Source organism: Odontesthes bonariensis, chromosome 7, assembly GCF_027942865.1.
Source record: "Odontesthes bonariensis isolate fOdoBon6 chromosome 7, fOdoBon6.hap1, whole genome shotgun sequence".
Classification (NCBI taxonomy): Eukaryota; Metazoa; Chordata; class Actinopteri; order Atheriniformes; family Atherinopsidae; genus Odontesthes; species Odontesthes bonariensis.
In genome coordinates this window covers 24,676,407-24,702,264 of record NC_134512.1, presented here as the reverse complement: position 1 = coordinate 24,702,264, position 25,858 = coordinate 24,676,407, and the positions used below count along the sequence as shown (strand labels likewise).

Here is a 25,858-nt window from a genome sequence, read left to right as displayed (position 1 = left end):
AGTCAAAACAGTTTTTTTTACATTATGTAAGAAGGCATTTTAAGGAAAAGGTCATTCTGAGACAGAGCAACATCTCATGGAGTACAGTAAATCTTTAATAAATCCTATTGACAGTCCATTATCACAATTATATTTAAAAATTCAGTACATCTTTGTTTTTTCGTATCAGCAACCTTGATATTTGTATTTGATAAGCATTCAGATGTTTTACACGCTAGCTGAATAAACAAGGCAAATCACCTCAAATGCCAGTGTATTGTTCACAGTCCATCAATGATGCAACATGGAGTCTGTAATTGTATGTTGAAAATTGATGAGACACTATCTGCAGTTGGTATGCTAATGTTTTCATTAGTTTGTGGTAGCTGAGCCGTTGGATGATCAGAACAGCAATCTGAGTTTCACATAATGCACTGAATGAACAGTTTGTACATTAAAGTCAGTCCTGAGAAGAGATCTCACAGGGATGTTAATGACTTTCCCCACTGCTGATTAGCTTTCCCAGTCATTCATATGCTACAAAGCACCGCTGCATGATTTCATTTGGAAACGTGACAACGACTAATTCAACATCAGAGGTGTAAGCGACTGCATTTATGGAGCCAGGATTAATGTGCATGCATGGCTAGGGGAGAGTAAATCTATTAGATGTGGTTTGCAGATAAATCAATTCCATTGCTACATTTGCATGAGCGTCTATTTTTCTTTTGAATAATGTTTCCAGCAAATAACTTTGCTTTAAATAAGTCTGCCTTTAAAAGCAGAGCTGATGAGTGTGTACTGGCAGCTGTTTTCATTAGTGTCCCTGTGCTCAGTGAATTTCGGTGTGGAGGAAAGGATTCTTCTGGAATACTAATACTTCAGTTTAAAAAGTTGAACCATTACATATGGGCCATTGTGATGTTGCACTTACAAGCCATATAGAACCATTATGCTTGACATTATGTCAGTGCACTGCTTGAAAGGGATTGAGGTGTTTATCTCTCAGCACTGTGGTGAGAAGAGCCTTGAGTTTAGACACTTTGGTGATACAAGCATTTGTTTCTGCAGAGAAGAGAAATAAAGATTTTGTTTCAGTAATGTGACTCGTTATAAGGAATGTAAGGGAAGCCAGTTACCAGAGGAGCTATCTATGTGTGGTTGTTACTAAAGCAGGTTGCTGCTACTTTTATCCCTCAGATTTCTCGAGCTTGAGAGCAGCGGACAGCGCAGCGAGGTGCGTCTTCATTATCGCACCAAAAGCCAACAAGACCACACCGAGGTCTTCCCTTACAGCCTGGCTGACGACCAGTGGCACAAGGTCTCTGTGGCCGTCAGCGCTTCTCATGTCATATTACATGTGGACTGCAATAGGTAAGATGCTGAGAATGCATGTATAGTATTAGGTTAGGTACAATAGCAATGCCAGTTTTATTTGTATAGCTCATTACATCAAAATAAAACAAAATACACTTTAGATTGAAAGACACAGCTCAAAAGCATAAAGACGAGATAAAAACAAACATAGTCACAGTCAATATGGGAATAGATAAGAGCATATAATCTTATTCTGTTAAACATAGATCTAGCGCACATCAAATATATCAAACATACCCCCGTACGCCTATATGAACAGTTTGGTTTTAAATATAGTTACAGTTGTTACAGACCTCAGGTGAGCAGGCAGTTTATGCAGAGAGCAGGACGACAGTAACTAAAAAAAAATAAGCTAGAGAATGACAGAGCAGTCCTGGACCTCCAGATCCATATCCTGGTGGTGGCTAACCAATCAGATATTGTGGTGGGCAACGAACTATAAAAAAAAAAAAAAAAAGCCCTAGTGATAGATGTAGAAATCCCAAGTGTCAGCATGAGAGGCTTAAACGAGGCTGAACGAGGAAATAGAAACTATGTAAAAAGTGAGTGCAACAGGGGTGGCTATGGGGCAGTGACCTCCAGAATGGAAGAGTGGCTCCAACAGATTCCAGGAGCAACATCAGAGACCTTTTTAAAGATGATTTATTATGTATCACATTTATTAGTCTGACTCAATATTTAACCCACAAAGAGTGGAAAAAAAGATCTAAAGCCAGTAAGAATAAGATTGATGACTGCTGTACGCAGCACATGGATTATGGTTCAGTATGTATTGGCAGGACTTTTGTGTTTGCCACATTTCAAATAATTGTCAATTGTGATAGGCTTTCAACGGATCACATCCATATTTTCTGAGTCCCAGCCAGACTGACGCAGTACAGTGTGTCCAACCTGCGTCAGCAGGGCCTTATAATGCGTTAGCTCAAGTCACGGTAACCCTCTTTGACTGCCCTCTAGATCAGGGTTTTATGTGTGCACGACGCTGCCTGGGATTAGTGAACTTACCTCTCTATTTGACATAGAAAAATAACTGCAACTACCAATGAAATTTAAATGTAATTTAAACAGCTCGTTTAAATAACAAAGAAAAAGCGAGAAGACATTCATATTTACTTGGGAGTGTTCTTCTGTGTCATTCTTTAATTTTACAATTTAAGTCTACTGAGCTATGCTCACAGTACTTTCCCACTTGGACATCCACACTTGACCACAGTGGCCAGTAAAGGTTAAGCACACCTTGAATAAACCTACATCTTACCTGCACCTGCTGTACGGTGCGTGATAATGATGCTCCAATAAAAGAAGCAGGCGGCATCACCATGTGTACCACAGAAAGCGTATGGCAGTTTATACTTACCTTTGGGAATATGTCAACAGGTGGATTTATAAGGACAGGACCTGCAGTGTGGCAGGAAACTGCCACCGATGACATGACCGGAGCGAATAACATTTAAGTTGTTTAAACTGTGCATTTCTGATTTTAAGCTGTCATGTATGTTTTTAATTTTCAGGATCTATGAGCGGGTAGTGGAAGCCCCCTATATGGACATTCCGGAGGACACTTCCTTCTGGCTTGGACAGAGAAATGCTGCTCACGGCTTCTTCAAGGTTAATGTTTCACTGCAAACCTCTTTCTCAGAATGAATTAATGCTGATGCCTGTCCTGATCTGTCATATTAATGAGCAATAAATGATTCAGAACAGCAAGAGCTCTATCTTTTCACCCATTATGCGCTTGGTTTATGCCATGTCTTCTCAGTCTTTGTTTGTCTTGTTTAGTTTTATTTATTATAGCTGTTGGGTTTAATTGCCCACATTTCTCAAGGCTTACCATTTTAATTTGATGGCTGCTCTGCTCACCGCAGGATTTCACTTTTTTTTAATGTCATTGTTTGTTTCCTTTCCCTCAGTCTGTAACTAAGCTCAGTGCAATTATCTCAGCAACCCCAGAACACTGATTTGGGAGAAATCATTAAACAGCCCGTGGACTGTGCTCATTAAGCTTAGTCTACAGTATTGCTTATCAGGCAGAGGGATATACAGTTTATCACCAGTTTCAGACTTGAGCACATTTCAGGATTTCTCACCTGGGGAGACATGTTGAGGCCAAAAATGTCAGCTTACCTGCAGCTGCTACTATTTAAATCAGACAGTCGGTGACTAGTTTGTTTGATGGTGTGGTGATGTTTGTGAAAGCATGTACCTGTTATTGCTTTGCATAGTGTGAGCTGGCTTTTGCATTTCATTTGTGTTAATTGGGTGATGAAAGAAGCCTTGGAGGTCAGCCGCTGATCTTGTCACGTAGCAACATTTCTCCTTGTCGCTCTCTGCAGCCGTGATTAGTTGCTCGGAAGGAATGTCTCCTTTTTAAAACACACAGCTTCATTAGTGCACACACTTTTGGGTGTAACTGACAATCAGAAGATCACAACCCTGTGTTAGTGAGGACTTCAGTGTCAGCATATTGGCACCTCATATATCTTCTATACTACAGACATTCTAAGTTAACCAACTCAGCTCGAGCCTGCTTATCGAGTGATTTTTTTTTTTAAGCATTTTTAACTCCATCAGTGATGCCTCATTTCACATAAACCAAGCAAAGTGTTCTTTTTTCCTACATGGATGGAAATATTTCTTAATAATTCAAATAATTGAAATAGTAGCAAATCTAAAGCCCTTTTGAGATATACATTACTTTTCAGTAGTCCGTTGGCAACTGCACCTGTCGTTGCCATGTGTGAATCACCCTCTGGTTCTTTTCTGTAACATTTAGCTGTGTCAGTGTCATTAGGTTAGACCTTCTAACATTCAGATCACAGATCACTTACAACACGACATAAATATGAACTGCTGCAGTCACGTGAGCTGAAGCTGCAGATTCTACTCTCCGTACAATTGAATTTCAGTATCAGCTGCCCCCATCCACAATGTGGAGTGTTTTTTAGTTTCATGTGAATCTTTTATGGCAAGCAACATTGTTGCGGGAAAACTTTTTAAATCTAGAAGGATTTACAACATTTTGATTGTTGGCTTTTACACAACCACGACACACTTTGCACTCTAGTCGGAAAAGGGAATAAAATCCTTTCAACGTTGTTCATTTTTGCAATTGACATAGCTTTAACATCCATGCAATGCATCCAAACTTTACTTAACATTTTGATTTCATTCTTCTTCTTTTTCTCTAGTTCTGGCAGGATACATCTAAATTTTTTTTGTGTGTGTTACATGACAGCACAGGCTCTGATTAGAGACACAAAGAAATAGAGAAATATAACAATTTCCTCTAAGGTTCATTTTAAATTTCTTTACGGTTTTTGCAATAACAACCCAAAATATCCCCACAAAGTTTTTTGTTTTCTTTTTCCTCTTGGCCCTTTAAATATGGCCCCACTTTCCTTTATTTTCTTTTTGCGTATTGTAGGTCTAGAAGAATAACCTAGGGGATTCATTTTCATACATCAACTAAATTACCAGTTAAATACCTGACAGTTCTATTCCAATCTGTATCACATATACTCTCATCTACTTTCAAATGATCCAACACAAGATGGATTTCATATAAGTCCATCTTGTTATCCAACCTCGCTTCCATGTTCAGTTTCACTCGCAAATTTGTCACATTAGTGGCGTAAATCCTTCCCTCTGACTTCAGCTACATAGAAGCATACAATACACCATTAACCACTGTTCAAATGAAGTAAGTTGTAGTCGTGTGGTGTGAAATTTGCACTGTGGCTGCAAATAAACGTTATTTTTATGGTTTCATTACAAGTTTGAGAGACAGGACTCCTGTCTGCTTCCATTTCGGCGCTTTGCCGAGAAAAATCAGCGAGTCATTTCCGCAGGATTTAAATCTATGGCCGGTAAATTGAAGTGGCAAGACAATTTAGAAAACAATTTCTCCTAAGTTGCACTGCTCCGCTTCTGTAAGGGTAATAAATGCTTTCAAGGAGTGAAACAGGACAGGTTACCATGGCAACAAAGTATCTACATGTATGTGTGTTTGTCTATCAGTGTTTGGGGTTGGGGAAAAGGGCAAAAGGCTATTAGTTTGGACTTAAGTATCAAATTGAATCTGTATCTTTTAGTTAATGCTCATCAGAGGAGATTGGAGGAATAAGCTAACAATTCCATGTATAAAATCAAACTCCCACATCCTTGGCTCACTCAACTTCCTGCTGGTGTCTTGATATTTGATGATTCATTGCAGCAACAGTCTACTTGACAACCTCTCTTCTAATGAAAACATATATTTCCCCCTCGCTCTTGGTAATTGCCATGTCTTGAGCAGGCGTTTTTATCTTTGCATGTACTGTGTTTGTTTGGACTCTCGTTATCTCAGGTTGGAATCAAATGAGCATGCCTAAACACCTATATCCCTTTGGGTCCTCATCTACTTATTACACATTAAACTCCTTCACCATAATAGTTCTGCCCGTCTGTTACTTGTGGGGTTTTGTTCTCCTCGATCTCAACATTTGTTGTGTGTCTGTGTGTTTAGGGCGTGATGCAGGACGTGGAGATCCTGGTGATGCCGCAGGGTTACATCTCGCAGTGTCCAGATCTTAACAGGAGTGAGTGCAGACTCTTCCTCAAAAAAATTTAAAAAAGGATTTATTGAGTGTTTAATTTAGTTTAGATTAACCTTACATTCACTGGAGCACTTATTTTGCAAGGCGCCTGATTACACTGTCTTAATTTTCTTGTTTTAAAATGAACATGAAAACACTTTCACAGTCTTTTCCTAAAGGCTTTGAATATTGAAACGTTTTTCAAAAAGTCAAACATGACAGTACATTATGGAATTCACAATCTTTCCAGTATGAGCGTGGAGTATCTTTTTTTTTGCCATGACTTTGGTGATGATACTGTTTTCAGGAGACAGGGCAAAGGGATATGTGTGCAGCCTTGATTTCCATACCAGGAGACTGTGAGAGCTAATTTAATTGTTTTCTGCAAACAGACTCACGTTCTTTATCGATTGTGAAAACATACAAATATCTCATAGTTTAGTATGAGTTTATGTCCCTATGCCTCCAAAAATTTTTCAAGCTATCTGTCTTACATATTTATATTTACCATGTGGGATAAAATGATGTGAATTGTCCCTTGTCTCAGCATGTCCAACTTGCAATGATTTCCATGGACTTGTGCAGAAAATCATGGAGCTGCAGGATATTCTTGCAAAAACATCAAGCAAGGTAATGTAAAATTACACGATGAGACATTTCCTGTTACACACAACTGAAGCATAATCCTTAAAAAAGATTAGATTAATTACAGCTGCGAATTAAATGAGTGACTTACACAAAAGGCATACATTATCCTCTTATCAGCATGCTTTTGTCATCGCAACAGGCTATAGGAGACAAATCAATGTTAGATTATTAGGCTGTCAAAGTATTTCATCTTATGGTGCAGAGACTGTGAGTCTGAAAGGTGTTAAAATAGTTTCTAACCACTGATATTTGTGAGGCACTGGTTTACTTTCTACATGTCAACCTTAATATACAGAATTAGACTTAAATCTTTTTATTCCTTGTCTTCTTTTCTCTTCTTCCTTTTCCTTTTTTCTTTTTGTGGTGGGGGGTGGTGGTCGCTTGAGCAGCTGTCCAAGGCAGAGGAGAAGATGAATGGGCTGGATGGCTGCTATTGTGAGCGAACCTGCAGCGTCAAGGGGGTCGTCTACAGGGAGGATGAGGGCTGGACAGATGGCTGCAGGAACTGCACATGCACGGTGGGTCCTCACACACGGGTGCTACTTGATTATGTGTGTGCGCGCGCACATGTTAGACTAATAAAGGGCATGTAAATTTGATGAAGTGTGTGTGAGTAATTGTGAGTCCAAATTTGTGTGGTTTTCATCACGAAATGGGATTGTGTGTTTACTGGGACCTGACTGTGTCATGATTGAATAAACACTGCAGATGTGTGTGTGAAGTTTGTGTATGTGTGTATTTGTTCCTAGTAACGTGCATTTTTAACCGTTAGTATATCGCTCTTGTTTGTGTGCACAGCTCAATCTGAGTTTCTGCATGTGAAGCACACATCTTCATTGCTGTAATTGTTAGAGTTGGCCTTTGTTTAGCTCCACTGTTGCTCAAGTGTGTGAGGACGGGGGTGTGTGGGTGTGCGTTTGGATGTGGAAGAGGTGCAGAGTGCAGGGTCTCCTTTGTTGGCAGCTTGTATTGTCATTATGTCTGTATATTAGAGGAGGGTTGCCCCAGTTACCCATGAAAAGATACACTATCAAAAATCTTTGCTGTGCTCGGGATTAGACACACGAACAACAGTGCTCGGGGATGCTTCTGTCTCTCAAGGGTTTAGAAAGCACTAGAGATCCCAGGCTTGTACCACATCAGAAAACAGATTTCACTCTTTGTCAGTCTACTCAGCTTTGCAACATAAAACTCATTCAGTGCTGCCGAACTGCTCCAACCAGCCAATGAGATACCTTTGCGCACCAGTAGTCAATATGGGAAAAAAAAAAAAAAAAGGAAATCACATATCTCTCTGTGCGCTGCACGTAATTGCTCCTGACAGATGATAATTATCATCAGGGATTTGTTCAACCCACTCATCCAATGAGATGGCTTCATTCGCCAGAAAGGATATTTTGCCATTCCCGGGCTGCAATTAAGGAATTAGATCGAATATGTTCCTTACCTTATGTGTGGCAATTAGCTGTGACCTTTAATATTCAAAGGTGAAGCATTAAGATGTCATCAATTATGTGGATCAGGCTCATAGATGTTGCTGTCACAGAGTTTTCATCCGTGGAAATGATGTTAATCACAGGCATAGTATGAAGAAAGAGGACCGATTTTACAAGAAAATCCCACTATAGTTTATGTGTAGATGAACAAGCTTGTTCCTTGTATTTAAAGAGTTGCTTAAAGATAATGCTTTTGCACAATTGTATTTCAAAAAGCAACATAGGTAGAGTTGAGTGCATCCATGCTGGGGCCTGGTCACGCTGCCCTTTATAGTAGTGTATTTTAAACAAAAATGATAGTATTTCAATGGGATCTTATCACAGAGAGTTGTATTTTTCTGATGTAGCCTACCCATGCTGATATGGACAAAATAGAAACCCTACAATGAACTGCAACATACAAATACAGCTCAGGTAAAACAAAGCTGAACATTGTAAACTTAATAAAGGAAAACACAGAGGACTGCTGTGTTAGATTGCATTAGAGGGAAATTACTGTACTGCATAATATGTTGGCCAGAAAATATAATGCCTGGCAAAAATGATGGAATCACCTCTTTGTAGAAGTTCCTTCAGGTGTTGTATTTAGAAGAAAAAAAATCCTAGATTGGATACAAAAAAATGTATTCAACAGCTGATGTGTTTCAATAAGCCAGCGGCATTCTTGCTTTGTTATAAAATTGTTATATTTCATGCCATTTTTTTCCAGATAGAAGAAGAAATTATGGAATCACCTTACAATTAAAAGACAAATACCTAGACAAAGAGACCTAGACAATACCTAAAAAGAATGAGCCTGCAGGTAAGACAGAGTGCTGGCAATTGAACCTCGGAGTTGAGCAAAAGGTGTCGGTTGCTCCCAGTCAGCTGTGTGTACAATTTGGAGAAAGTACAAACGAAATGGGGAGTTTGTAAAAGGGTGCTGCAGGTCCACCATGAGAGACATCAAAGAAAACCCAAAGAAACAAAACAAAACAAAAATGCATAACAAAAGAAATTTAAAACAAATAGGGAGAAAGAGGACCGCTGAGATAGGCTCCAGCCCCCCAGCGACCCAACCAACGGATTAAGCAGGTATAGAAAATCGATGGATGGATGGATAGCGAGAAAAAGAGGTAAATGTTTTTGAAAATAAATTGTCTGAAGGAAATGGGATTCACATACAGAAAAGCCAAACATAAATACCTAAACAGCAGAAAACAAGGTTACAGTGAGCCAAAAAGAGGCAGTCACGGGCTGTTGATGATTGGATGAAAGTGACGCTCAGTGATGAATCTGCCTTTGAAAAGGTGATGATGCTGGATCCACAATCACTGATGATATGGGGTTGAAGTCAGGTAAAGATGGTAGTCCTTGCCTCTACAATAAATGCACAGATTGATTTTTCTCATTTCATCATTTGAAAGGAGGTTTGATGATGCTGAGGTCTTTTTTTCAGTTTGATAATCTATCTTGCCGAGCAAAGAATGTTCAAACTTTTCTTCAGGAAAAACATATCAACTCAATGACCAGATCTCAATCTGATTGTACATTTAAGGTGATAACAGAAAAAAAAAAGGTTCATGAAAAAATACCACCCTGCAATGCTGATCTATCAACTACTGTCTGAGAAAGGTGGAATCTGATTGATGTAGAATGTTCAGCTGTTGAATACAATAGTGCTGTGTCATATCTGAAATTTTTATATTTTTTTGAACACCCTCGAAGAGTGATGATTTCTTTTTGTTTTTGTTTTTGAGATAGATAAGATTGTTATAAGAATAAGACAGAATGTTGCTAGTTGAAGTTTAATGACAAGCATGTTTCATTATTGTTATTACAATTATTTAAACATTTACATTTAAAATGTCTTAATTTTGGTCACAGTTTTGCAATTAACAATTCAATCAATATGAAATGAATAATTTGCAGATTTTTACATTGAGGTAACATCTATCAACACAGGCATCAAGCATTCCATATAAGATTCGTGTAATCATTATTCAAACAATGTGTTTCTCTGCCCCCAACAGAATGGCACAGTACAATGTGAGGCCATCTCCTGCCCTCCCCCTCAGTGCCCTGCAGGCACAGTGCCTGCCTACGTGAAGGGTGCCTGCTGCAAGGAGTGCCAACGTGAGTGGAGTACTCTTGACCTCAGCACCATCCTACACTTCTGAAATGATGTACACAATTGCACACAAACATACATACAATGCAGCACAGCAGCCTTTACCAGCAGATCTGGAGTGCATATAACGCCTCCACAAGGGCTGCCTGACAATTGACCGGGGCTCTGCTGTGTTGCTAAGCTACCTCCTAACATGTCCCTGGAGATGAGTTCATCCTTTTGCATATACATGGACCAATCAATTATTCACTTGCTGGCTTCAAAACACAGATGGCCACCAGTCACACAGGCATGAGCCAGTAAATCTGGGATCGCTGCATGTAATGTAAAGTAGTTCCTATTTATGGTGTGACATGTTGCGGCTGTGAGAAAAGTGATGAGGAAAGAAATATTAAAGTCCTGAAATGATTCACAGGCGTGCACCGTCTTTGTAAATGTCCATTTTTGAACTTTTAGCACTGATGTGTTCTGGCTGGAGGGATAAATAATTCTGTTTCATCACATTTTCTGCATAGAGGGTCTTCATTTTTTTTTTTTCCCAAAAGTCTTTGAGCTAAGCAATGAACTCTTATTAGCCTTCTCACTGCAGCGCTCTGCATCTCATATTTCTCAATTCCCCTCTCAATAAAAATAGACTTCAGTCTGTATTATCCTTTCTCACCCCAGTATTGTTTCAGTGGTAACCATGATGAAAAAAAAATACAAGATATATTAGCTTTTGAGAGGCAGAGAGGAGACTGCTAATGTGTTGATCAAAATCCAGCATGCGAATTACTTGAAGAACTTTTCACCTTTTGACTTATATAATGTATAAGGTTACACACCATATAAATGATAAAATAATGCAGCACACTGTATGTTTGCATAGTATTTCTTTGCAGATTTGACTCCACACATCTTGTGCAAGCTGACTTCATTTGAGAACCCACTCATCACAAACTCCCACACACTTCTGCTGTTGATCTCCTTCTTCGCTTGCAAGCAAAACAGAGACACGATTGAACTCTCTATCAGGAAGAAACCATTAGTCTCCTCGATTCTAATCATCTTGTGTCAGCATAATTTCCGCTGACCCAGGGGTCAGGGATGCAACAACAGGGGTTTTTAAGCATGACTCCCTCTGCTGCTGTGTTGCACAAATATAAACACATAGCGGGTAATACCCTTAAACTCGATACACCTGTGCCCATTTATCTCAACAAGGCAGACAAACACACAGCTAATTACGCATGCTTTGGAGAGAAGAGTGCCACAAGTTTCCCCACCACAAATACCCGATTCGCTCTCCCAATTAAAGCCTTATCTCACAGCACAAGGCCGTGCAGGGAGGAGTGCTGTCTCCCTCCTCTGTTTCTTCTTTCTTTTTTTCTTATTGTCTGTCAAGTAGTGCGTCAAATGGATGTTTCAGAAGTCTTCCGCTTTCATGCTACACAGCTTTGTGATAGCGTCTGACCTGCTGTGTCAATCATTCCTGCCCCTGGTATCAGTCTGAATCTGTCTGACCCCAACCGCTCATCAAACACACTCTTCCTGACCATGTGATTATTATTATTATTATTGAACACTCCTCCCCCACCCTTGCAATTACATGAAACAGCTTTTCGGTAGTGCAGGGTTGAAGAGTGCTTTCTCTCTGTTCATAATAATTATGTCATCACTCTCTCTGTCGCACTCTTTAATTGGGTTTGACATGCTTGATTTGGTTCGACTCTCATTTACCTGAGGCCTTAAAAAAGCTTTAAAAAGCCACAGATAATAAGGACTGAATGTGTTGTGCATGTAAAAAGCACTGTTGAAAACATTCTTGAGTTCAATGTAAAGGTAGCTATGAATGGGCCAGTCTGACCAAAATAAATGTGAGCTGTGTATTAAGAAAATAGAGAAAATTCTGACATTTTCTTAATAGAGAAAGAAAATAGAGAAAATTCTGATATTTTCTTAATAGTACTTTATTACAGATCAAGTGCAATGTTTACCTTTGGTTATTTGTAGCTGAAGACGTCTTACAAGGTATTATTACATCAAATATTTTGCCAAAATGAATAATGTATTCATTAATTCACTGTTATCCTCAGAATTAATTTTATCTTTGAACAAATACAATATTCTCAATCAATCAAAAATGTTATTGAACCTCAAACCTGAGCATTTCACATAGAAAAAGGGAGATTAGTCATTTTCACTAGAATATATGTGTGCACATCTAATGCAGCAAAAGTCATCTGAATTATCAAATCAAATCAAATTTATTTGTATAGCACATTTCATGTACAAACAGTTCAAAGTGCTTTACATAAAATAAAAGCATTGCAGCAGGGAGTGCAAGAAGCATTAAAAATACATAAAAGAATATAAAGAGAAACAAATAAAATCACACAAAAAAAAATTACAAAAATTGTCTTTCCCTGCTTAGATATTTGCTCTCAGTTTACTGAGTGAAACCACTTTTAGACATGTGGTGCTTTCCCTTAATCTGTTGGCAACTGGAAGTGTAGGTGTCATGTGTTAATTACCCCCCTTGTGCTTTCCCCTGACCTTTTACTAGGGTGGACCCTGTAACATGTTTGTATCACTTTCAACATGGCACAAGTCTGAACTTCTGCAGTCACATTAACAGACAGTTACACACACAGGAGTGGTGGGTTACTTTGGCTTCCGCTCAACAGCTCAGAGGGATGCAACAGATCACCTTACTAGATAAAAAAACATGATCAAACCCCCCACCACCACCACGGTTTCAGCTACGATAATTAGCCGCAGCCCTTTTTTCACGTTTAAGCCAAAATAGAAAACCATTAAAAAGCATTTGAGCTGCAGCTGAAGCTCTGAATATATACATCAACATTTTCAACTGCTTCCATCCATCACCATTTTCTTTGACAGAATGCAGCACGCATGTTGCCTTGATATAGATTTTTCGGTCCATAAGATATGCTGTTATGAGAAAATTGTAATTCTTTTTGGAATTACAGAGATTTGTATAGTAGTGCAGCTTTTCCTCTGACAAACAGCTGTGATGGTGGTGGTTTGTCACCCTGAGGTGAAGGAAAAATGTATGTTTTTCTTAGTTTATATGCTTTTACTATAGTGCAATTAAACCCTCAGCCTTCGCTGTGACTTTGTTATATATAACCATTATGTGCTTTTGTTGGAATATTTGTATAAAATCAATGATAGATGCAGTATGTTTCAAGTTTTAAAAAATATATATTTTATTACTTTTTCATTTTGCTAACATCTGGACTATAACATTGGATAAATGTGTAGTATTTCAAACAAGTGATGCGATTTTAAGCGTGTGATTGCTTGTACAGAGTGCTCTTTAGTGCGCTTATTTACGTGCATGTGCATGTGTGTGTCCTGTATTCTACTACCAGCTGTCTGTTTGTTCGGTGGAAGAGAGTTGGTGGAGGGAGATCAGAAGGCTGTGCGCGACTCCTCTGGCAGGTGCCTGCTGTTTGAGTGCAGGGTAAGTCATGTCAACACACACAGACACACACTTAATCATATTTACTTATGAGGTTTTTTTTTTTATCAAAATCTTATCCAGACACATACCCTACTGGAACTTACTTAATCAAACGCTCTAGCACCATTAATGTCAGAGTGCCGTCTCACTAAACGTGTTGCATTGTTAAAGTGCTCCGCAGTTCTATGGTCTCCTTTGTCACCATCCTCTTTGATTATTAAACCACTGCAGTGTACAGCTCTCTGTGACCAGGCTCTACTAGCTTTTTGGTTTCTGGTCCCTTTTTTTTATAACCATTATAGCTGACATCTAAAGATGCTGAGCTAAAAACTAAAGTAAAAACACTGCAGTCCTCTGGCTGCCCGGGATCTTCATGTGTAGACCTGCCAAAAACTCTTCTGCAGCAGTGTTGGAATTCTACACACAGCAGCGCCATTTAGCAGCACACACACACACACACACAAGATATTTTTTGTCTAATATGACTGTTATGGCAGTTTCATGTGCTCATCCATCCTTGATTTTGGGTGCACTGTCTGCGCTGCGATATGAAGAAGTTACTAAAAGGAAGAAAAATCGAGTCATGTTGGGCTGTACCATGCAGTGTAGAGGAGGCTTTTAGTGATTTGGAAACAAAGCTGTGCATCTTTCAGTCATAAAACTCTACAGCCATTTTTCAGTACCAATCATCAGAGACAAAGTGGTCCCTAATTGGGTTCATTTCCTAATTATTCAAAATATTTGCTCTTGTCTGCCTGGTGCACCAGATGGATGGGTAGCTCACTTTTGGGAGTAATTCACTTGATGACATTACACCAGGCGGGCTCAATCAATCACGCAAAAGTGATTTGAAGTTTTTAATCACCCGACTCTATCATAACGAGCAGCTCCTGCATGAATTCTGCAAAGCAACCATTAGAATGTGGAGCTGCAGACAGCTGTCTGGCTTGCTTGGCCACACCTGGCCCATCTGCAGTCCCGGTTAACTGACTGGCATTTCCAGGCAGATCAAAGAAGTGAGGACAGGGAGGGTTGTCAGTCAGCCCACTCACTGCAGACTCCTGCAGGCTTCCCCTGACAGATGCTTGTCATGCCTCTGATCTTCTGTTTGCCTGATGGCTGCAAGGGTGGTGCAGGTTTTGGGTGGTGGAAGTAGATGGTGAAGCTTGTTGTGAAAGTTGCCGATTTTTTGGGGGGGAAAGTTTGCTCCAGAATTTCACACAGACCTACGTAGTTTATTGATGAGCTTGACATGTCAGACGTTGGACTGAAAGGATAGCTTAAGATTAAGTAAAACATTGTGCACTTGAAATTGACTTCGATGATCCAATGTTTTTTGTCCTAGAGTCTCTGCTTTTAAAGTGTCTCAATTAGCATCAGTTGAATGTACACACTAGAAACACTAGAAATGCCCACCACAGGCATGCAGGGAAAAATCAGGTTTTACACCCTTACTAAACACACATGAAAGGATTATTCAGAGGACTGATTCACTGTTTGTTGCCAGTAATAAAGATGCAGAATGAATCCTCATGCAGACCGCTTTGAATACCTGAAGGACAGACAGACTTGTGAGTGACCATGGAGAAATTGGTTTATAATGAACACATGTGGAGGGGGGGGGGGGGATTGTGGCAGAGAAAGAGAAAAGACAATAAACAAATAATTACCTTCATAATTACCCTTTCAGGCTTTGAGTAAATGAAGAGGGAACAGAGTCCACCCAATATGTAGCTCACAAGAATTTTGTCTGTGCCCTTTACAGGACAGGACCATGCATCGAGTGGTCCCCAGTGAGCCTTGTCCTGAACTCAACTGCCCTGAGTCGGAGCAGATCGCTTTGAGCAGCAGATGTTGTAAAGTCTGCAGAGGTATTGCACAGGCATCATTCTGACTGCATCATTTAAATACTATATAATGTTATATTCATTTTGATTTGATTTGATGGAGCATGCAGATTTGGGTTTCTTTTTAAGCTAGGCAGGTAAAAGAGGAATAATATTTGGAAGGTATGATCAGAAGAAGACTTACTGTACTGATGTTGGAACTGTTGGAAACTGTCACGTGTCATGATCGAGAATTTTCTGTTAAATACAAAAAACAAGAAAGTAGCTGTGATGCAGCAGTTATTTAGCTAGTCCTACTTTGCTCTTCAAAACACATTGAAGATTTAAGAATAAGCTGGCAAGCAATGTTTATGACCCCAGGAACTTCCAACTTTGTAGGATTCCTTTTGCAGAACTTGCTGTTTGATTTCTGTATATTTGATTTCATATCAGGGGCTTCACTGTGTTTATTTTGATATTCTTTGCAAAACAAACTACTTTGCGAGTTGATTGGATTCTGTAGTGTTTTCTCACTGTTCTGGGAGAAACTAACAGTAGAACAAGAGAGAGGCAATCTTATAATGACTATGTACTTTTAGTCCACCACTATTAAACATGTTTTTTTTCCAAGTCTTTAGAAGTATAAGCCAGATTCTGCAAAGCGAATTGTTTTTTTTTAAAACAAAATACGCCATTGAGAGTCTCGTGAGTAAAAAATATTGCGAAAAAAGGATGTCATACCACTTCATAGCCTATCCGCTGCTGTGTCTCAACCTTTCGTCTTCTTGCCTCCTGCAGGTCATGATTTCTGCTCAGAGGGCCATAGCTGCGTGGAGCACTCTGACTGCGTGAACCTGGAGGCAGGAGAATGCTGCGTTTGTAAGGATGGCTTCCGCCCACTGCGAGACGATAATGCCTACTGTGAAGGTATGCAGTGTGGCTCTGAATAACTAACCCTGAGTTTTTTTTTTTCCATTTTCTTTTTTGTGAATGTTTCTGGGCTGTATTGAAGGAGGCCATGAGGAAACTTTCAGCTGATTTCATTCCAATTTCTGAAAAGATAACACGCGGTATATTAGACAGAGGAAAGTGCACGCACATGGATCGGGAACTTTATTTAGACATACGGTGAACCATACATCTTTAGAAATGCCCATGTTATGGCATTTATGCTATTTCTTTTTCACTGACGTGTACCGTCTCACAGTCACCGTCAATGCCACATCTTATTTTCAAGCTCTCAGAGGAGAGTATTTACTGCTATTCACTCTGGAGCATTATAAGAGCAGTGCACATACACTTGCCCTGGGCCTGAGATGAATAACACTGCCCAAGTCTAAGGCGCGAGTAGACATTGTCAAGTCGTGAAAATAGTATCTAATATATTTAGTCAAACTCAACATGAGTAACATATTGTACAATAAGAGTTGATGAGCGTTTTATTGTTTACATAGTATTTAGTTTGGAATGAGCACAACAAATTAGCCCTGAAAATGTTGACATTTAAACTTTATGTTCATTTATTTGGGCAGATTTCATTTAGCTTTGATTGAATTAGAAAAAAAAAAGGTAGTTAAAAAGTGGAAACATAAAAGAACAATTTACAAATAAAGCAGACATTTTTTAAATTCTCCGTGGAAAACACTGCTGAATTTAAGCTTTCACCTAATCCTTTTATGATGGGTGACTGTAATCCTCTCCTTGTTTGTAACCACCGCACGTACAGCTTTTCAGAATGCATTTTCAGAAACTAATGTTTGTCTTCTCAGTCATTAGATGAATTTGTGCTATTAAAAAAAAAACGCTCTTAATGCTTGCATGTATTCAGCATTTCTCTCCAGGGGAAGGCAGCTATGATCAGCAGGGACATTCATTACTGATCGCACACACTAAGGCTCAGATGCCTCCATCAACGTAGCACTTATCAGTCAAACACCATGTAATTAATTATACCAGCCCAGTTCTTTTACACACACAGTTTTTTCTCTGATTGCCTTTTAAATGCCCCTCATTTTTACATTAGCCAACTGAAAAACATCCTCTACACCTCATTGAGCAGGTCATTTGTTGTTGACGGGGAAACCTGCTCACAGAATTCAAACGTTCACACAAGAAACTGGCAGGGCCAAAGCTGAATTTCTCATCTGCCATCCTTGCTAAATTTTACTCGATGCATCATTAAAAAATAAAACATTTTTATCACTGCACTATCTTGCTGGAAAAAAAATGCAGCAATGTCTCCCCCTGTGTATCAAAGTAATTCGAATTCTTCTGCTTTTGACCCTAACAGCTGCCCTGTGCATATGTAGCCTTCTTGATCTTCTCTTTTCATAGTGCACGCCATTATGGAGCATCTGTTAGCGAGTGCATGTCTCAGCTTATTTTGTTGTCTTCAGTCCACACACTCCCTGTTAGATATACTCTGTCAGCTTCATCAAGATGAGGCTGAAGCGTCAATCAAGCAGCTTGTTTTCTTATCTAAACTAGGATGCTAAACAAATGAGGAATGATCCACAGCTTCAGCAGATCGAATATTAATTTTTCATGTGTGAGCAGTTATCTGGATGATCAATCCATGGGAATCTGCACGGTAACAGATACAATCTGATTTCAGTTAATAGGAAGTGATTCTGTGGGGTTATAGGTTGTGATGAAGCAGCACATGCAAGCATCATTAATCAATCATTCAGTCAGCATTGCACAGTATTTCAAAATTCATTTCATCTGAAAAATTGTAGCATTTTGTCCCCAAAAATATACATTTTCTGCTAGTTAATGTACAGCATATTTAAGATTATGAATTCCATTTCCTTTTGGATGCTAAAATGTACAAAATTAAATTTATCTGACAGTTGTATCGGTTTATTATCAGATTAGGACATAACATCAGGTATAAAGTACTATGTAAAGTTACTGCAGGACAGTAGGGGAAAGCTCTACCTCAACCAGAAAAAACGCTTCATTTATGTGACGGTTTCACTCCAGCAGTTATTATTCATCTTTCATTCATCATAAAGACTTATCTGGTTTTTTCAGAATTGTAAATTTCCAAACTTTTTTCTTGAAAAATCTTGATTTGGTCTTAAAATGGCGTGGGATATGATACTGATGGTGAATATGCTCATCTGGCCCTGCCCATATCTCTGCCCACCAACAGATGATACTGCCTGCCAAGTCTCCCTCAACTCTGTTTAAGCTGTGCACTGTTTGCCACTAAGATTGGAGTATTTTAGCGGTAACTGTTCAAACCACAGAATGAACAAGCTAAATTTTTCAGTGGTTAGTCAGCACCAGCCAGCTTGGCCTGGGGCTCTGGCCACTGGCAGCTGTCGTATCTCCTACAGCTTGCTCAGCTGCACAGCTCCTGTCTAGGCCTTGCTTTTACCATTTTCTCCCTCTAGCTTGTGCTAACTTCTCCTCTAGCTTGCCCTTGCATGTTATTTCATTGGTTTCTCACAGCCTATGCAAAAGCTCTCAGTTGTAGTAGTAGTCAGGATTTGTTCCACTGAGTCAAAGCAGAAAGCCCGAGCCATGGTAATGGCGGATTTTTTTTATCTCGTGATTTATCTTGTAGCACATTAGACAAAAATGCTATGTTTAGCACATGGGGCCTTTGATAAATTAGTAACATAACCTCTAACAACTGTAGATTTTTACGGCTGGTGTGGTATTTCCTAGTTTGCTTAGGATCATTGGGCCTCATGCAAGAATGTTTTCATATTTTTAATCTAAATTTCTCTTACTTTTTTCGTACGAACACGCCACGTCAGATTCAACAAACGCTCTTAACTTGGAAAAAAGTGTGTAAACGACCTGCGTAAATGATGAATGCCACCCGTGCGTATTTAAGGTCACGTGCACGAGGATAGTAGATTTGCATACTCCACGCCTAAAATAATACAGAATAAGGCTATGCTTCCTCTCTCCTGTGCCAGGAAATGTTGAGTGTTGAGTCATGACAATGGCATCAAGGCGCAAAAATATGGGGGAAATTTTGGGTCAAAAAAATTAATATAAATATGAACAAATTTATAAATGTATATATAATTAATATAAATATAAAAATGTGACACAAATAAATGTATATATGTATATGAATATACATACATTTGTAAATATATTTTCGAGATTTTTAAATAAATATGCTTGACGTGTGTGCAGTCTGCATTTGTGGATCCAGTGATTAAATCACTCGTACGCACGACTTAAGAACAAATCTGTGCGTATGAACGGTTGTTCCATGAGGCCCATTGCTGCATGAACTAATTTCAGCCAAGCTATAGCTGTCAGACAAATGTCCTCACATTTTATCTTATAATACTTTGGTGTACATAGGACTTCATGTTCGACTCAATGATTGCGAGGTGCCTCGGTTCAGTGCCTGCAAATCAAGCCCAAATCATAATCCCTCTACCACCATGTCTGATAGTTGGTATTAATTTTTGTCTTTTTCTAACTGATATGCTGTGTTCGGTGTTCACTATATGAGGAGCTGTGCATGACCAAACATCTCCATTTTGGTCTAGTCCATTGGGCATTGTTCCAGAAGGCTTGTGTTTTGTTCAAATGCAGCTTTATGAACCTAAACTCTCCTGCTGTGTTCCTTTTAGAGAGAAGAGTCTTTCTCCTGGCGGACCCATACTTGTTCAGTCTTTTTTCTAATTGTACTATCATGAGCTTTAACATTCAACATGCTAACTGAGGCTTGTAGAGTCTGAAATGTAGGTCTTGGATTTTTTGCGATTTCTCTGAGAATTGCATGTTCTGCCCTTGTGGCGAACTTGCTGGGACGTCCACACCAGGCAACACTGTCAACATAATTTCCACTTATAAAAAATGTTTCTCACTATTGAATGATTCCAAATTCTTTGGAAATGGCCTTATGATCCCTCCCACTTTGATGGGCAGCAACGGTGGCTTTAAGAAGATCACTGACGTCTTTCCTCCTTATTGTTGTGTTAACACACACCTGAGTGCTCCAGACCAGCAAACCACCAAAACCTCTGATTTTATAAAGGTGCTCACAATTGCTGATGATCAGTTAATTAAACGCATTTGATTAGCTGCGCCTGGTTTCTACTTACGTTCTTAATTCATATGGAAGCAGTAAGAGTGGACTTAGTTTTTCAGACACTGCTTCTGCATTTTGGTTTAGTTGAGCTAAATATATAATGAAACAGTTGACTATGTTATATATTATTAGATTGTTCTTCTCATTCAAAGACAGACATGTTAAGGGCCTTATTATTTGTTACTACAGTATATCCTAATAGAAATAACTTTATATATCTATGTCTAACTAATCAGCATGACAGAAAATGTGATGAAACAGTTTTTTTTTTTTTTTTTTTGTTATGTTTAGTTTTCATTTTTGTTGAATAAGGCCCAACAACCTGCTGAAAATCCAAAGATAATTTTTTTGTGTACAAGTAGTTTGGTCATTGTTTCACTGTTGCCACATGCTCACTGTCCAAACTGCTTGAAACGTTTCAATGACTCGTTGTTGTAGGTAATAAGGAAGGAGCAGCCCGGTTCATTACTTCTGTGAAAGTAAGCACAAGCAGACAGACTTGTGTCTCCAACATCAACACTTCAGACCCAGACTATTCATCTCAAGAGTAGTGTGGCTCTCACTATGAAATTGGATAGCACTGTTTGTGGTGAGACTTCACAGAGAAACCTGAAACAGACTCAATTTGCTGATGGAGTTCTCTCAAAAGCAATTAATTTCTTTTGTCTGCCTTTTTTACAAACTCTTTGATTGTGTGTGCGCCTTGTGTGGAGAATAAAATAAGTCTTGCCAAACTGTTGAGAATCATGCAGGTGGATGAGAGAACGCTTCTGTTCACATAATAGAAATATAATTTTGTGGATGTAAGAGATGTACAAATAGACGAGTGCAATCGTATGCTAGATGGGTTTCAGTACAGTGGTGTCTGCAAGATGAGATGAAAGGTCCAGTTTTGAGGCAATTTTATGTTTTGAACACAGTAGGGAGATTATAAAAAACCAACAAATAGGGACACCTGACTGAACACTAGTTTTATGTATATGACATTGTGGGTTTTGTCAAACGTATGACAAACATCAGAAAAAGCAGACACAGATACTAGCTCTTTAAAACATTCCTAGGTCAGAGATGGGCTCAAAATAGCAGATGAGATCACTCCTGTGTAAATTTTTCATAGACACAGCAGTAGGGAAAGCTCAGGAGGATTCTAGTTCTGCCTTTGTGTAGCTCTGTGTGCTTGTGTGTGCAGGTGCCTCTCTCTGTGTGTACTTTAGTGCTGAGTTCCCCATCAGAAAAAGAGCCCAGATTTCTCTACATCCTATTTTCAAAGTGCAGTCAGGCCGAAGGCCTGTTTCGCTACATGCGTGCATATGCTTGGGATACAGTTAGCCAGAGAGGTGAGCAGTGGAAAATGACGGACAGCGTGATTGTATCTAAACTGAACAAACAGTCTGTTTCAACATGTAGAGATAATACCATTATTCATCTCAGCATTGTTCAGACATCTTCCATTGTTGTCTGGTTTTGAAATGCCCTATTTTAGAAATTCCCCGTCAGAATTGCTAATAAATAACGGCAGCTTGAGTATTTATATAGCATTCATGCGGGAAATATGAAATACGGAATGATACTCTGTAAAACAGAAGAAAGCGAAAGAGTCAGGGTGTGCAATATGGTTTTATTAGGATGTATAACATAATTTAGGCACTATCTTACCAACTCACCCCATTTGTCACTTAATTAAAACAACCAGATTGCTGAATTTATTACAATACAGTGTACTCCATTTAGACAACAACACACAGAGCAAATGTCGCAAGCTTATAAACTGTAACTAAATAATTTATGATATTCAATAGATTTTAATTTAGAGTTTAATCATTTAATTACAATGATGCTTACTTCTATGTAAAAACGCATAAGTCCCTCATTAGGGCCAGGATCTGGTTAATTTGTTCTCGGAAACTGTGGTGGAACAGCATGGTGGGCTCCATGGAAACAGACTTGCTGTTTATGTAGATATAAGAGAGATTATGAATAAAAAGAATAAAAACACAGTGAATCATGAATATTGTGATTATATTTTAGATGATTGATTATTGCGTTTAACACGCCTCTTGATATATTGTTGAAACAATCCTTTCAAAAGTTCTCCACAAGTTTCTTGGAGAAACTATTTGAAATTAAAAGAAAACATGAGTCATTGTTTGAAACACGTATTCAAATCTGTAATTACAGTTCAAAATGTGGATGCATCACCTAGCCTACCTACAAAATGGTGTCGAACCGTGTGATGTAAATAGTTTAAAAGAATGTGAATTCATAAACCATGATCTTTTGCTACCTCTCATCAAGTAGTTTTTTTTACCTAAATCTAACTAATTTGTTTTAGAGCCTGAACCTAACCAAATAGAATATGAAAGTTGAAAACAACAGATATGAGGCTGGTATTGAAGTGAAGTCTTGCGACTGTCTTTTTCTGGACCCTTGTAGGTCTGATGCAGTGACAGACTGGTGTTGTTTCAGAAACAGTCATATGCATCGTTTTCCATGGTACAGACAAACCACCTTGTGGTCGTTGAAATGAGAGGACTCGTTATTGCAAGATGTTGCTGAAATTGTCACCATTCAACACCCAAAACAATTAGCATATCATACTGGGGTTGGAGTTAAAGGTACCATCACCTACCAGCTTCAATGAGCCCAATCTCATCTGGTAAAAACAAGCAGCAGTGTGGGGATCATGTTCTCAATTTCTCCGGTGCTCGTAATACACTTTAGCCTGCACAGTTATGTGAGAAGCTCCAGAAAATTGAGGTGGATGGCTTTACAGCTTGGATTATTGACTACCTCACAAACAGACCACAGTTTGTGAGACTGGAGGATTGTGTGTCTGAGAAGGTGGTCAGTAGCACAGGATCACCACAGGGGACTGTGCTCCTACTGTCTCTCTTTACTTTGTACACCTCAGACTTAGAGTCTAAGGTTGGAAGATGGGACAGCTCAGAGTCCTATCATCTACAAAAATACCCAGAGGACGTTGCTGTTGCAGACAAAAGAGATGGTTGTGGATTTTAGGAGGACTAAGCCAAACTATCTATTTCTATCTGGTGAGTAGAGTTGGAGTTGGTGGAAATGCAACACTGAGGCTGTCCAAAAGAAGTGACAGAGCAGACCCACAACCTTGTGGCACAAAGTGAAAGGCAGAATCTTGCGGTACAAACTTCTTTAATGGTGGTTTTTATACCTTCACAGAATTATTCATCTGTGGCACTCTCAGCCTTCGCAGACAGACAATTTTTTAATGCAGACAGATAAACGTGTGGTCCTCCAAAAAGATAACAATGCACAAGCTGATGAGGGTCGGCGTTGATCGAACACTGATTGGTTGAAAGTTAGCTTGATGAAGTGTGCAGGGGCTGACAAAAAACGATTTCACACCAAAGAAAAATAGCAAAAGTTATGAATAGAGAAAGAAGCACAGGCGAAAATCACAAACAGCTGCACTGAATAATCTTCATTATTCAACTCTAAATCTCACTTCATCTCGAGGCGGTTCTTTGTCCACTTTGATTTCTGCCTATCCACCGCAGTGCAACACTAAGGGAACAACAACAGCACTAGCACAGCCAGAAGCAGCCCACACTGCTCAAATTGTTTGACATGTTTACGAGTCTGGCTTCAAGTGGAAGCAAAACGCTATAACATCTCAACGTACATTTGCGTGGCAACAACGGAAAGTAGATATTCATGTTCAGCCTTTGAGTCTGTGGTGGAAAGTGCAATCTGGTTTGAAGTAATTTTGGGCAGCAGCATCGGAGCCAGTGAAGAAACTGAACAAACAGATAAAGAAAGCTGACTCTGTGCTTGGGACTGATCTGAAGACTGATCTTTGTGTAAAGAAGAATGCTGCCAAAGCTGCTCAATATTATACAGTAGATGACACTGCAGACACTTTATAAAACATAGTGATCAAACAAAGAAGTGTGTTCACTCAGAGGCTTCTTCAGCTCTGCTGCAACAAAGAAAAGGAAGTAATTCCTCCCCACAGGAACGTCTCGACACGATGACTTTTTTTCTGTTACAAATGACACTTAACTGCTTTTATTATTTATGCTGTTAAATAATTTCTCATTTGGGGATTAATGACATTTTCAATTCTATTTAACTTAAGTTGCTTTCAATTTTGTATATTAAGCTTATGAATCACTGTTTTTTTTATATGGTTTGTGATACAGTTTCCAATGATTGTTTAAAAAATTGCTTGTATCATACATCAAGGATATGTGAAGTGAAGTGAAATTTATTTATATAGCACTTTTCAGCAACAAGGCGATCCAAAGTGCAGACCTGCTTTATAAAACTGCTGTTATCCAACTGTAGAGCTGGTTAAAAAAGACTTCAGTGAATGTTAATTCAATATTAATTCAACACAAGCTGTGGTATTAGATTTAGTAGTTATTAGTTACATTTAAGGATCTGTTCATCCAAATAATAAATACTTAGTGCTTATGGCTCTAAGCTATGAAGAGAATTTTGGTTTTATTTTTCCAATATATGGTCTTTCAGTCTTCATTAATTATGTATTGCTCATAAAACTGAATCGGCACATTTTAAGGATGGCAGTATTTTTATCATCAGCAAATGTCACAGGGACAAAACATGCTGACGGGTCATACTATCATGAACTATCTTGCTTGTTTGCAGTACTCAGCCTTAAGGCTGAGTTATACTTCTTTTAACTGCCCTTGCGCTTGCGTCTTGCGCGTATGTTAATGGCTCGAGACGTTTATACTTCATTTTGCTTTGTCGGCGGTTGCGTGTGCTGCGTGGCGATTCACCGCCAGGACAGTAGGGGAGTAGCGGTTCTTTTCAATGACAAGCCTACTACGATGAAAGGAAATTCACCGCCAGGAGCTGTTTGGCAAGTCTCTCTTCCATAGATTTCTTCTTCTTCTTCTTCTTCTTGTAAATAGCCGGTATTTTGTCAGATTTTCAACACCTTGGGGGTCTAAACGACTACTTTCTCGCCTGAAAATGTTTCAAATGTTGCTAAAGTTATATATTTACAGAGTTTAGCCTATAGCTTAAGGGAAATCAGCTTTTCAGGCCGGCTGATTTCGGCTCGGGCAGGAGTGAAGTGCACTGTGTGTAAACGCTCTGCATACTGTCAGATCGATCAAGTAGTAGGCGGTTTCGACCACAGCCAGTGGCTTGCGCTTGCGTCTTGCGTGAAGTTTAGAAAATTGAGGTGACACACGCAAGCACGCAAGGGGGGGCTTGCAACCGCGCAAGGGCTTGCGTTGCGTCTTGCGTTACCGACTATAAACCAGGCTTGAAGTTGCACTTACTGCTTATGTAAATCCTT

At 39.2% G+C, this 25,858-nt stretch overlaps 1 protein-coding gene across 2 annotated transcripts in view; it reads left to right on the top strand.

The window, feature by feature from the left end:
* nell2a (neural EGFL like 2a) overlaps positions 1–25,858 on the top strand; it is an 86,620-nt gene that overhangs the window by 11,500 nt on the left and 49,262 nt on the right. For both annotated transcript variants that reach the window (XM_075470268.1, XM_075470267.1), the window contains exons 4-12: positions 1,180–1,353; positions 2,868–2,964; positions 5,861–5,933; positions 6,478–6,560; positions 6,968–7,096; positions 10,087–10,189; positions 13,562–13,653; positions 15,419–15,524; positions 16,278–16,406. In XM_075470268.1, the coding sequence (XP_075326383.1) occupies positions 1,180–1,353; positions 2,868–2,964; positions 5,861–5,933; positions 6,478–6,560; positions 6,968–7,096; positions 10,087–10,189; positions 13,562–13,653; positions 15,419–15,524; positions 16,278–16,406 (986 nt within the window). The remainder of the gene's footprint in view (positions 1–1,179; positions 1,354–2,867; positions 2,965–5,860; positions 5,934–6,477; positions 6,561–6,967; positions 7,097–10,086; positions 10,190–13,561; positions 13,654–15,418; positions 15,525–16,277; positions 16,407–25,858) is intronic.